Source organism: Nilaparvata lugens, chromosome 5, assembly GCF_014356525.2.
Source record: "Nilaparvata lugens isolate BPH chromosome 5, ASM1435652v1, whole genome shotgun sequence".
Classification (NCBI taxonomy): domain Eukaryota; kingdom Metazoa; phylum Arthropoda; class Insecta; order Hemiptera; family Delphacidae; genus Nilaparvata; species Nilaparvata lugens.
Genome location: NC_052508.1, coordinates 65567625 through 65581619, shown reverse-complemented (window position 1 = coordinate 65581619; position 13995 = coordinate 65567625). Strand labels below are relative to the sequence as shown.

Here is a 13995-nt window from a genome sequence, read left to right as displayed (position 1 = left end):
ATCCACTCGACAGCTGATTTATGATGAATAATTCTATAGTTTGATTTTTACTCTAATATTAGCTTATGAAGGATGCTCCTTTTTCTTTTTATATTATCCTTAAAATGCAAAATTTCCTATAAAACCATCTTGATAAACCAATGCATTTCAATAAACCGATCCCGATAATCCAATGCTTTGCATTATTCATATAAATGCACTGAACATATGCTGGTATCGAGCTCATCTTCTACGAGAATCGAAATATCTCATCCCCGAATTCACAAGCTGATGTATAGATAAACTACAAAATATAAACACGACCTAGAAGATGGAGAAACCTTAAGGGTTTGAAAAGGGTTTTGCTCAAGCAAACGACGGATCGTTTGGTTCAAGCAAAATACGGATGTAAAATTGCGTCCACACGCATCCGTCTTATGTCGTCCGTTTTCCTATTTTTGATATTGTTTGATATGGCTCATTGAGTATGAATTGTATACGGTTGACATATATCCGGTAGATGAGTAATAATTATATGGTATTTTTTCTCTGATTCAACTGGATAATGCTATATTTAACAACATAATGACAAAAATATTACTGTTAATCGCTAAATGGCTTTGTTTACATGTCATATCTCGAGACACAGTGATTGAAATTTTGTAGATAGTATTCTTATCAACAATATAGTACATATTAATATATCATTATAGTAAATCATAATATCAACATCACATTCTGAGAGTATTATGAGAATCAAGAAATAAAAAAAGGTTAAAAGGCGTTTTATACAATCGATAAAAAAAACTTGCTTATTTTCAAGTACTCGCGAGGCATTTTATTAATTTGAGGACGCAGAATCCGAATCTGAAATCACAATTTCTCTATCTCCATTTTTACGCGATTTAGGTTTTGGTGGATAGGCAAAAGACGGAAGGTTTGATGGAAAAAGATTCCCGGCCGATACATTTCAAGTTTGACGACTTAAGCTTGAAGACCCATCCGTTTTACCGCCCAACGCAACGACTTACATGCTCCGACTTTTGCTTGAGCAGAAGACTGAAGCTAAAACTTGAGCGTCTGGACGGGCCTTAAAGCATAAACAGAAAGCTTGCATGTCAGAACATGTTTACGTGTTATATAATTCGACTATACGTCACCGTATGATTTTCAAGTATGCTATATTCTGCCTACTTTGTACTACAGCCTACGTCACGGCTGCAGTTGCCCCACTCCAAACGCATGTCAACTCAAATAGATGAGTGACCAACCTTGTGTCTACTAACTTTGAGAGTGACTGACCTTTTAGGAGGCCATTAGCAGCTTCATTGGATATGGAGAATGTGTCGAGCGACTGGATTATCTGGACAATGCCGTTGAAATGCACATCCATGTGCTTACAGCAGGCGCTGCATATCGACTGCAGGGCGGTGGCTGCAGCAGACGCCAGCTTCGGTTGTTGCAGGCAATATAGCAGGAAATTCAGGACCGGTTCTGAACAAAATCAACAATATCATTGGAAAAACAATAAGTAGATTTCAAATAACACCTTTTGCAATACTATTTCAATTCCAAGATAAAGAAAAGAACAATAACAATAAAAAACCAAAAAGAAAGAAAAACAATAAGTAGATTTCAAATAACACCTTTTGCAATATGATTTCAATTTCAAGCTAAAGAAAAGAACAATAACAATAAAAAACAATAAGTAAATTTCAAATAACACCTTTTGCAAATATGATTTCAATTCCAAGCTAAAGAAAAGAGCAAATCAATCTGAATTCTATTTCTCTGGTTAAAAATAAAATAGAAATAGTCCCAACAGCTTTTAATAAATAAAAAAAAAACTTTTTAAAACAAAACTGTTTTAATCAATCAAGATGAACTCCCATTCAACGATTTCATTGATTTTTCACCATTTACTACAACATCAACCTAGCACAGGTCTCAGACTGATGTGTATAAGATCCCCAATACCAAGTTATTATTAGATCCCAACTTATTAGTAGATTAGATTTAGAATTATTTCATTACCTTCAATTTCGCACATCTGCGATTGAGAGATTTATCAAGTCTGCGGAAATGATAGTTCGGCAAGGTTGTCAATCTTTAATTCATCACCGCCATCTATAGTAATTAGCTGTGATCCGGTATTATTGTTTATTGTTTTTGAAGGGACTGATTCAAGGATCCAAAGGTTCAAAGAACCCCACACGTCAACCGAAGCTTATTGTGTTCCCAAGTAGTATGTTAGTTAGGCAAACCAATACCTATGTACTTTACAAGAACCAGGAGTTTTTCCCTATGCTAACATCCCATTCATCACCTGGTTGCAATCCTTGTCGCAATCCAGTGTGATATGCTTGGCAGTCTCTTCAGACTGATTAGTCCTCGTGATCTACATGAGTTCCACTCCTGGCCTTCTTTGTAGGTCCTTCCGCTGAGGAAGGGGCGGCCAAGTTGCCTCTAGGGCGCCCGGCCACCCTTGACTCAGCCTCTTGACACACATTTGTGCCTGGTTTTCCCCCATCACTGGTCTCTTGGGTTTTTTCTTTTTTCCCCTTCGAAACTTCGCAGGATCAAAAGCCTCACCTCACCCAAGAAGTTTTGCCTAAATGGCCGCCCTTCTTTGAGCAGTGGTGAGTTTTGGCCTCTCCACCCACAAACTCGTGACCTACGGGAGTTCCACTCCTGGTCTTTTTGTAGGTCCCTCCGCTGAGAGAGGGGACGCCAAACTGCCTCTAGGGCGCCCGGCCACCCTCGACTCAGCCTCTTGACCCACATTTGTGCCTGGAGTTTCACCCATCTCTGGACTGTTGGGTCTTTCTTTTTGCCCCTCCGAAACTCTGCATGGTCAAAAGCCTCACCTCTCCCAAGAAGTTTTGCCTGAATGGCCGCCCTTCTTTGAGCAGTGGTGAGTTTTGGCATCAGTTATAGTCTATTGAATGAACGTTATAGAAATTTGAATTGACTTACCAAGCGATTGTGGGTGTTTTTCTATCCATTCACAAAGTTCCCCCAACAATAGTAGAGAAGTGTAACGGACAGCGATATGCGTTTGTTGTGGAAGATTCAAAATCGCTTCAACCACTTTAGGCACTACTTCATTTTCTTCGCTGTAAATGATAATTACATTGTTCATCATAATAAGTGAATAAAATGAATCAATAAAAATTGCAATCACAAAAAGTAAATTCTCAATTTTGATTAATCATTATAAAAATACTGATTATTATCCTATTTTACCCACACAGGTTTTAACCTTGCACTATATTGTTCTAAAAATGTTTCAATTCTGAAGACAAATTAAATTAATTTAGCGACGGTCACCCATCCAAGAGCAGTCACTGTCACTTGCTCTTGCGAATCAGCCTCACCGCTCTCACCGCACCTGAAGTTTATTAGCTTGGTACATAATCAACCACATACAAAAGGTAAAGAGCGCTTGGTACTTGAATTGAACGGGTAACCTCTTGAGGTCAGTTCCAGTATCTGACAGTTATGAGCTTAAAAAATCCCTTAAGTTCAGAACCCAACTGAAACCGTAATGCGCAGGTCACACCAAACTCGCTCCCGCGGCGGTAGCGAATTTAAAAAACTCGCTTTCCATGTTATTAAATTGAGCAGGCCACACCGAGCTCACTCCCGCAGAGGGAGAACCTCGGCGGTAGTTTCACTTCGCCGTGCCAGGCGAACTTTTGAAACATCTGCTGGTGGTACTACCGCCGAGGTAGCGAGCTCGGTCAGGCCTGCACAGTTGAGTAACATGGAAAGAGAGTTTTAAAAGTTCGCCTTCGGTAGCGCATGCGCAGGATACCGAGACTCACACGTGACAATGAGTCATTCGCATGTCTACAGCGACGCCAAATTTTGTGTTGGAGTTGAAATTGAGCTGTTGTCATTTCGTGTTGTCTTCCAATAATACATTCATTTTCAATGGAGAGCCTAATTGATAAAATGAGGAAACGACCAATATTATGGGATTTTAAAAGCGATAACTATAAAGATGGTACGAGAAAAGATAGAGTGGGACGAGATTTTCAAAATATTGCAAAAAGAAAGTAAGTACTACCGTCCGCTAGCGGACGATTTTTGGTGTGGCCTGAACTACCACCGCGGGAGCGTGCTCGCTACCTCTAGCAGACGTTGGTGTGGCCAGTGCTTAAGTCATTCCATCTATTACCATAAATTTCAGCAGAAACTTCAGATAATGAGGAATAGATTTTAAATAAAAAGACTAAGAAATTGTAAAAAACCACAGATTTATTGATTGACTATGGTGTAACAACCGAAACCGGTCTTTCTAACTATCAATTATAAATCTGTGGTTTCAATTTCTTAGTCTTTTTATTTAATATGAATAATTAACACAATATCAACTTCTCAACTACACAAAAAGAGAAATCGATTTACTCAAATTGATGACATTTTTAGCGACTTCATCTTCAAGAGTACTTCCATCACTCTCAAAAGAAACGTCTCTGTTAATTAGCAATTGCATTACTCAAGTTTAGATGAAGAAAGCTTTTTGCAACTTCAGCCCCTACAGTGAGGTCCACGTTATAATGGCAGTGGAGAAAGATCGGAGAAAAACGTTGCTTATCCTCTGTCTTGTCAATGCCTTCTATAGAGGATAGCTTATACCGGCATATCTAATGTAGGCATAATATCAACTGTTCATTCCTGTTTATCAATTGTATTTTATTCGACAAGAAAATATTATTTCTATGGCGAGATACACGTTATAATGGCAGTGGAGAAAGATAGGAGAACAGCTTTGCCGATTCTCTGCCTTTTATCTTGCCATTGCCTTCTATATAGGATAGCTGATACCGGTATATCCAATGTAATATTAACTGTTCATTCCAGTTTAAAATAATCAATTTTATTTTATTCGACAAGAAAATATATTTTCAAATGATTAAATAATGAAGTTTCATACTTGAGACTAAATATTGTGTTAATTAATTATCTTTCTAAAGGGAGAGGCATAATAATTTCCTCAAATGTGAGAGCAGATGACGTCACAAATGTCTCAACTGGTGGTAGAATTTTCAACATCTCTGGCGAAATACGCTGTCACGTACGCACGTCGACAGTTCCCAACCGACCTATATACAGGTTTATTGATGTAATATTAACTGTTCATTCTCGTATAAAATAATCAATTATATTTTATTAAGCAAGAAATTATATTCTCTAATAATTTCATAATTAATTATTATTAAATATTTTGTCAATTATCAATTCTACATTGTTATAAGACGATTTGGCAACAGAGCAAAGCGAGAAAGAGATAGCGCTATCCGCTTTGTTGAATGGTAGACAAGGATAGCAATACCATTGCTAATCAAACACTGCCATTATAACGTGGACCTCACTACAGTACTCTAGTGAGTTCGATGAACATGTTAGCAATTGAGAGAGAGATACTTACGGAAGAACATTTTTGGCAACAGCTTGCATTATAAAAAGATTAGCTTCAGAGGACTCCCACGTCACATTTTGTTCTTGTAAGCTCATAAACATCTGTCTGAAGCAATTTGAAGAGCCGACAATGAAAACTACATCCTTAATCAATTCGGAAACTTTGACTCGAAAGTCGGAAAAATCGTCACCATCTTCTAGCAATCCTTCCTGAAATGTCATTAAATTTATTTAATCGGTAAAATTTCAACAGGTTATTACAAATTCAAGTATAAAACATAAAATAATTTCGATTAGTTTTTTTCATTAATACCTTTGTAATCTTTGTGAAGCTCATGACAAAAATTACAAAGTTGTGAATTTGTTAAGTTGAAAACTCTTGAACTAAAGGTTCAGTAACCCATTCTTCCATTCTGAGGTCTTCTAGTTTATACGATGCCAATTGGCGAGACAGTTGTCTTTGGACAATTGTCATCACGTGGTTGCGGATTGTCGGAGGCCAGGCCAGTTAAACGAGAAGATGTTTGTACGCGGCCAACAATTGGCACGTCAGTTGACAGCTAAACATGTCCGAGTTTTCGTCATCTGTTGTGACTGAACAGCTGAACTTGCTAAATAAAGACAGCGCTACTGGCCTACACCGTTCACACGGCGTCAATTGAGATTCCGAGTGGTGGGGCCCAATTGACTGTCCATGGTCTACTCCCGGAGACAGTTGAATTTCGGGCCAATTGTCGGGACAGCTGGCAAGAAAACTGCCCGAAGACAATAATTTCATGCTAGTCAGTTGCCTAATGACAATTGTCTCGCCAATTGGCATCGTATAAACTAGGCTTTATAGACTAACCGGAAGCACAAAGTGTCTTGGATCATAGAGAAAAGATAGCATAAGAAGATATCCCACGGAATAGGTCATTTATATTCCATATTTCATGCCGATTTTTGTTAACTCATACCGTTTACTGTCGACTACTGTCTATTATTACTGTTTTGGCCGGGTGAGAGTGTAAGAACGGCACAGTATGAGAGACTACCAGCGTCATATAGGTTCACGAAAAGAGCTACTAGGACTTGTGTTAACGTCGAGCGCTTAGCTCTATGGACAAACTAATTCCGCTAGATCGCTCCAGCTGTACTATTAACTTGCTGCCCGAGCATAGCAGGCGTAAAACCGTGCTTTAAAGGTACACATAACAGCGGCTATTATTGTGTCTATAAAAGGAGTTTAAGCATCAACTTTATTCATCAAGAACAGCGCTACAAGTTGATATGAATTTGAAGTCTATAGAACAAACATTGAATGTGAAAAAGGAGTTTAAAATGCATAAAAAATTTTTTCAGATTTTCAAAAACAAAGTTGACGTAATTTTTGCTATATTGAAGAGGAGACTTGCATATTTTTCTCAATTTTTTGTGACCAGTAGTTTTTGTAGGGTATGTGTACCATCTGCCTCAAAAAAGTGACTTTTGAAGCCCTATTGTTAATTAACAGAAGCTGATAAAAATATTTCAATTGCATAGATTATGTCCTAAGAACCTGTCCAATAGATTAGAAAAAGAAAAAAAATGTTTTTGAAAAATAAAATTATTGAATGCACAACCTTAACAGTGAAGAATTTGGAAGATAAACGCGATAAAGGGTTAACTTGTGTTAGGCTTGTGTTAAAATTGGAGATTTGGACGATAAACGCCCTATACCGTGGTATATCTTCTTATGCTATCTTTTCTCTATGCTTGGATGTTTGGGCAACATCAGTTTCACTTAACGTATATTATCAATTATTACTGTTTGATTATATTATTTTTAAAATTTTAAATAATTATTTTTTAAATAATTCACCTATTATTCAATATTAATTCACGTTTTTTTAATCGGACATGAAGTTCTATCGTTCTTCCAGTGATTCACCCGTGATAAATTTGTATCTTACATTGAAGTTCATTATTTCTAAATACTTGGGTGTTCGTTCAATAGTGAACGTTCAATAGTTAATAGTGAGATGAAAACTATCTTTTATTGGCCTCTTTTGCTGTTACACAATTCACACAACAGATTTTCTGACAAATCGTAAATAAAACAATCATCAAATTAGTTACAATAACGAGGAGTATTCTCCCATTAATTTGAGAAAAAAAAACGAAAACCCCTCAAATCTTTGGCTAAGCACACACCAGTTAGTCAAGACAAGACATGATCAGACACGTTTAGTCACAATACTTCACATTGTTGCTTATGACGCAACTCACACTGATTAGTCATTGAAATTGGACATGTCTTTATAAGCAACTATGTGAAGTATTGTGACTTGTCTTGACTAACTGGTGAGTGCCTAGCCTTAGAATGCATAATTTTTAGCAATATGGAAAACATACAAATAATGTACTTTTTCAAACTTATTTATATTCAAGCTGCATAAATATTATTAATCATTAAAAAGTCATAATTCGATTGCCTTAAATATTTCAGTTAGCAACAATTCGTATCTTAAATACAGGGTGAGCATAAAGTCTTGCCCTGATTTTAAAAATTTATTACAGTATAAATTGACATATCAATTTGATATGACAATTTTCAATATTCGTTTGACATATAAATTTATATCTGGCGCTGGATTTTAAAAATTTATTACAGTATAAATTGACATATCAATTTGATATGACAATTTTCAATATTCGTTTGACATATAAATTTATATCTGGCGCTGTTACATAGGTTAGTATTAGTAGATTTTCTTTAATATCACTTACGTTAGTAAACTTCAACGTGTGCCCCCTTGGTAGCCCGGAGAATGTCGAAGCGGTATTCCATTCTCGCCAGGCCTGCCACTTCTAGGAAGATCTTCAACGCTGCCTGTTTCTTTGAACCTGTCAGACCATCGCTTTATTGATTTAACATCAGGAGGGCTGCGTCCATAAGAAGCCCGAAAATTACGCTGAACACTGATGGGCGATTTTGTTTCGTGAAACCAAAGCACACATTGTGCTTTTTCCTGCTTCGACGCCATTTTGACCGCAACTAACGTGAACTAACAGACAGCGTCATTGTTTAGGACCACTAGCGCCATCTATTGGTCAAACTTTGTTTGTGATGTTGTCAAAAAAAACTAGCTGTTTAGGGTTTTTCAGTCAAAAAAAAAACTACTAACACTAACCTATGTAACAGCGCCAGATTTAAATTATTATGTCAAACGGTTATTCTGTAATAAATTTTTAAAATCACGGCAAAACTTTATGCTCACTCTGTATATTCAATTAAAAATTGAAAATTTTGTACTTACATGATCAGGCTCTATTTGGCAATGTTTACATAGCGATTTGATTAGTCGTTCAATATATGGTTTGAATAGATGAGTTAACGGATCATTATTTTTTTGATAAAGTTCTTCTGATAGTCTATACCACAGATTAAAAGTTATTGCAGCTACCTGTGAAAAAATTTACTGTATTAAATTCAAACCTAATGAAAAATAACACATTTGAATTAATACAATTTTACATTGAAACATAACACTCTATAGGTAACAACTTCTATGGTTCGGCTTTTAACATACTTATTAAATCCAATAATACCATTGAACCTAGATTAAATGGTTCATTGGATTTAATAAAAGTCATAGAAACTTATAGATGAAAGCTATCTTACTTTAAAGCGGTATAGCTATATTTTAACAGCTCTATAGCTAGTAGCTGTTTGATTTGAGAAATTTTATCAACTTCAAAATCAAGGCTGTTTAATATTATTTGTCAAAAAGCAAAGTAGTTGGTTCACTATTTTTTGCGAGACACTCCGTCAGTGAAAAGTTTTGCGATAATTACTATATGGTGATTATGACTATCAGTACGTATCAGAATGATAATTATAGTTTCATGACTGGATCAATACGATGATTCGTCATCCAAATTAATCATTCATATTACAGCTCCACGTGGTAAAACTATTTATTTTTCCGCTGAAAGTGCATTAGTTTGATTAAAGTGCTGCATCATTGTCATTCATATCATTATTAATATGAATGCAATATTAAGCCGTGTCCAGAATGAACAAATGTTCGACAAACATGTTTGTTGAAAAAGTTTGGGCAAATTTTATTATGTTTGGCAAACAATGTTTTCACGTGGCCAGTGTGGACGCGTCACCAAACAAAATATTTGTAAGTGGAAAGAACAGGCTTTATGTTTTACAGCTGTCAACACTGAAAATGTTTGGAAAACAGTAATTTTTTGTTTGACGAACAATGATTGTCCAAACTTTTTAAAATGTTTGTCCCTGAGCCCCTCAACAAACATGTTTGCCGAACATGTATGTCGAACATCTGTTCAGTGTGGACACGGCTTTAGTTATTAAAATTATTCTATTGGTGATTGTCACCTGGTCATATGGGACATATATATGAATCATATATTTATATAATATTGATCAGGATTTTAGTTTTAAATTGGAAAAGTTTAATGAACAGTGTTTTTGTCTTTGAACAATCTTTGTCATCGACAGAAGCAGTGTTTATTTCATTTGTTGTCAAAATGTAGCTTCTCTTTTGTTTTTATTAACAAACGTGCCGCTTGTGCGACTGATAAAAATATGTACTTGAAATGGCTTTCATGTTTGGCATTGACTGAGTTATAATTTAATACCCAAAATTTTACTTTTGGAGTGTGAGAGTGTGTGTGAGCTCGTTCGATAGGACTGAAAGTTAAATCCGGCTGATCCAGTGAAAAAGGCTAGATTTCGGTTCGTTTAATAGTACTGTTATTCTGTCACAGATCGGGCAGTATAAAAATAATTGTATTGTTAAGGGAGACGGGTTCTGAGCCTATTCATTGGTTCAGTTAATATTTGTTCTTTTAAAATACTAAAGTCGCGAAATACCAGTGGATGCCAAAGTGGGAAGCTATTTCAAAAAGGTAGGTGACTACTGAATCATTTGTTCTTAAATTTTCATAGCCACAAACATTGAATCATCATTAGCAGCAAGCGAGTGTTTTCCCCATTAATTCATATCAAATATTTTTTTATAATCAAATTAATCTTGTCTTGTTCAAATGTATATATGTTAAAGAGTCATTAATTAAAGTTCTAGTTATTCTGTTCTTTTTTTGTTATCATAGTTTTTTCCCCTTACATATTTGGTGTAGGCACATCGTGCTTACATATTTTGGTGGAGACTTCTCCCGCCGTTCCACATCTTGCTTACATGATGTACTATTAATTATTCAGATATTTGTTTTTTATGGGAAAAATAACATAATTTCGATAATTACTATTGGAATAAAAATGCTCTGGATAAAACTCACCTCATAATCATGGTGACCAACACAGATCAAGACTATATCTAAAATTTTTACAGAGAAATGAAGTTCATTCGAATTACTTGCGCTAACTATTTTTTCTAAGAACGTTTCTGCCAATTCAGTAAAAACTCTACAATAGTTAATGGATCTGAAAATAAAAAAGACATGAGTTAAAAATTAACTGAGAAAATCAATACAATATTCAAAACATTGTGTATTTAAGTAGCTTATTTACAACCAAGTTGTAGAAAGTGGAATTTGCTATTTCATTATAAATTTAATTGATACTTTTCTATGTGTATTCAATCAAATTATGAATTTATAATGGGAAAAAATAATTGAGTTATTAGATGGATTCATTAGTTAAAAATATTCAACGTAATTTTACATTGCAACCACTTTTAGGTAGTCATTTTCTGACAACTTATTTAATTAATTTGAAGAAGTTACAATTATTATAATGCCATTAGTCCAGCCAATGAATGCTCAAAAAAGGGTATAGAGGGAAGGGTTTTGGAAGGAGGAGAAGAGGAGAGGAGAGGAGAGGGAAGAAAGTTTGGAAGACAATTTTTGACCCTGTAGTTCTGTTTAAGGTAGTAAGTAGGTAAATTATAGAAAGTCCCCACCCCTACCTCCTATGCTAATAGGGTGGGGGTGATTCAAAGGTACCATCTTTTGGTTTTTCGCATATAACTCGAAAACTATGCATCTTACGGACATGCCTATTCTATACAAAATTAAAGCTTACATAATTTTCTACAATATTGATCCTACAACTTTTTCTATATCTCTTTTACTCTTCGAGATATCCGCTCTTGAAGGTGACATAATTTTCAGGAAATTATGTAAGCTTTAATTTTGTATAGAATAGTCATATCCGTAAGATGCATAGTCAGAGTTATAGGCGAGTAACAGAAAAACGGTACCTTTGAACCACACCCACTCTATTAGTACAGGGGGTAGGAGTGGGGACTTTTGATGTTTACCTCCTTATTACCCTAAACAGAACTGCGGGGTCAAAAATTTTCTTCCAAACTTTTCCCTCTATAACCCATCGTTGACTGGACTAAATAGTGACAAAGTGGCATTCAAGTGATCAACAATTTCCTATTATTTTACAGTAAAGTTATTTTGCAATGCAGTGTTTTTTCAATACTCAGTGCAAAACTGCACAATATTTTCAACAATTGAATTCACGATGCATTTCAGGAATGAACTGAGAAGAAAACAACCTATAGTGAGGTCAACGTTATAATGGCAGTGTTTGATAAGCAATGGTATTACTATCCTTGCCTACCATTCAACAAAGCGAAGAGCACTATCTCTTTCTCGCTTTGCTCTGTTGCCAGATCGTCTTTCAACAATGTAGAATTAATAATTAATTGACAAAATATTTCATCTTAATTATGAAAATTCATAATGAATTTATTGAAAAATATAATTTCTTGCTTAATAAAATATAATTCATTATTTTAAACGAGAATGAACCGTTAATATTACATCAATAAACCTGTATCAGCTACTGTCTATAGATGGTAAATTAACAAGACAGAGGAGACAGTTAAATTAACTTTGACAAGACAGAGGATCGGCAACGTTTTTCTCCTATCTTTCTCCACTGCCATTATAACGTGGACCTCACTATAGTTTTGGACTACGATTCTATTGTATCCAAATTCGGGAAATTAAGGAACCGTTTCGAGTAAACCCTGATGTTTCTCTCCCATTAATAGGGTTGTGATGAAAAAACCTAGAGTATTCACTCTGCCCTTGATAGAGCAATCAATAAATCGATCAATGCTATGATCTGACTTGAAAATTTGTGAAAACCAACACCTCCCCTCTCATCCACATAACTGAATAATATATTATCGAATACAGTTTTTTTTTTAAATCTGATAATTGGGGAAAATACAAAAAATAAAGCCTAACTTACCATTCAAGATTGATTCCGTCATAGTATTCAACATATAACATTCTTTCTTTAATTAAGATTGATTGATTAGCTGCCTTAATAAAAACCTAGGAGGGCAAAGTTAGGACGCAGCCGGCCCTTTTCTTACACTTAACTCTCAAATCTCATATTCTAATCTCTGATTCTTATCATACTGAGTAATATTCAACAGTCTTGGCGGGCTAAGCATTTTTGCACTCACAAGCATTTTCAAATAACTATTCCCAAATTGTCCATAAAACTAATTTGATTAACACTAATTCAACGCACTTAAATCACACTGAAGTTGATTTGATGAGGCAAATTTCACACATATCACTCACTATTATATCGTGCACACAAATTATAATTGACTAAGCATTCTAGGTTAGTTCTAGAACGAAAGCTGGTGTCCCTTAAGCAGTGAGTCAGCCGTTCCTATGTTGCCATTTTCTCTGTAGGGATTGCAGTGCTGAACGTAGGATTTTCAATGTGGCAACACTGCCAACAGTGTGGTCCACGCACTAGACTAGTAAAGCCAGCTCAGAGCTCACCCAGACTGCTACCGAGTTCTACACTCTCTTCACTGTTTGTCAAGTAAAAACAAAATACGTAAATATAAAATATACTGAGATTATTGAATTTTAATAAATTTATTATAAAAATGATTAGGTTAATTGCCAGAAAGAAAGTGATCGCGCTGCCATCAAGATCAACTGTGTATATTGTAATGTATGGAGTCAGTAGAGCTGGATTCGCACACGAAAGTGAACAGTGAAAATATAATTTTCCTACAGTTACGTTGAAAAGTGGCCATTGCTGCACTGATTACAGAACGCAAAGAATCACTTTTCCGCTCTAGTGCGGGAAAAATTTTTCTGCACTCCAGATTTGCAACATGGCAACGCAAAATACTTGGTAGGTTATATGGAGCAACAGTGCAGCAAAATCAAAATGAAGTTGGTAACAGTGACTGCTGTGGCTGCTATAGTGAGCAGAGGTGCAACGAAGCACAACGCGCTAATTATTATTCATTATATATTATAACCAAGGACAACGAGGACTTTAGGATTTTAGGATTAAGGTTTTTATCAATAATAAAATTACACAGAAAAACATTTGATGCATTTCAGGCAATTTTACCCATAATTACCCACTTTTCATATTCAATGGTAACTGTAGGAAAAACTTAATGTGAAATACGTGCACAAAGTTCCTCTGCTGCACTCAAGAAACCATTCCGCCCTCGCCTTTCTTTCGGTGCAGCAAACTGTCACTTTGCGCACTAGTTGCACAAATAACTATTTCACTGTTCACTGTCGTGTGCGATATTTGTGTACTATTCCCACTCAGCCATCTAAACTTAT

General features: G+C 35.6%; 1 protein-coding gene across 1 annotated transcript in view; it reads right to left on the bottom strand.

The window, feature by feature from the left end:
* LOC111043650 (transportin-3) overlaps positions 1 to 13995 on the bottom strand; it is a 55756-nt gene that overhangs the window by 30489 nt on the left and 11272 nt on the right. The window contains exons 6-10 of the mRNA XM_039429063.1: positions 10699 to 10843; positions 8685 to 8831; positions 5417 to 5616; positions 2956 to 3095; positions 1282 to 1473 (exon numbers count right to left, since the gene is read on the bottom strand). Coding sequence (XP_039284997.1) covers positions 1282 to 1473; positions 2956 to 3095; positions 5417 to 5616; positions 8685 to 8831; positions 10699 to 10843 — 824 coding nt within the window. The remainder of the gene's footprint in view (positions 1 to 1281; positions 1474 to 2955; positions 3096 to 5416; positions 5617 to 8684; positions 8832 to 10698; positions 10844 to 13995) is intronic.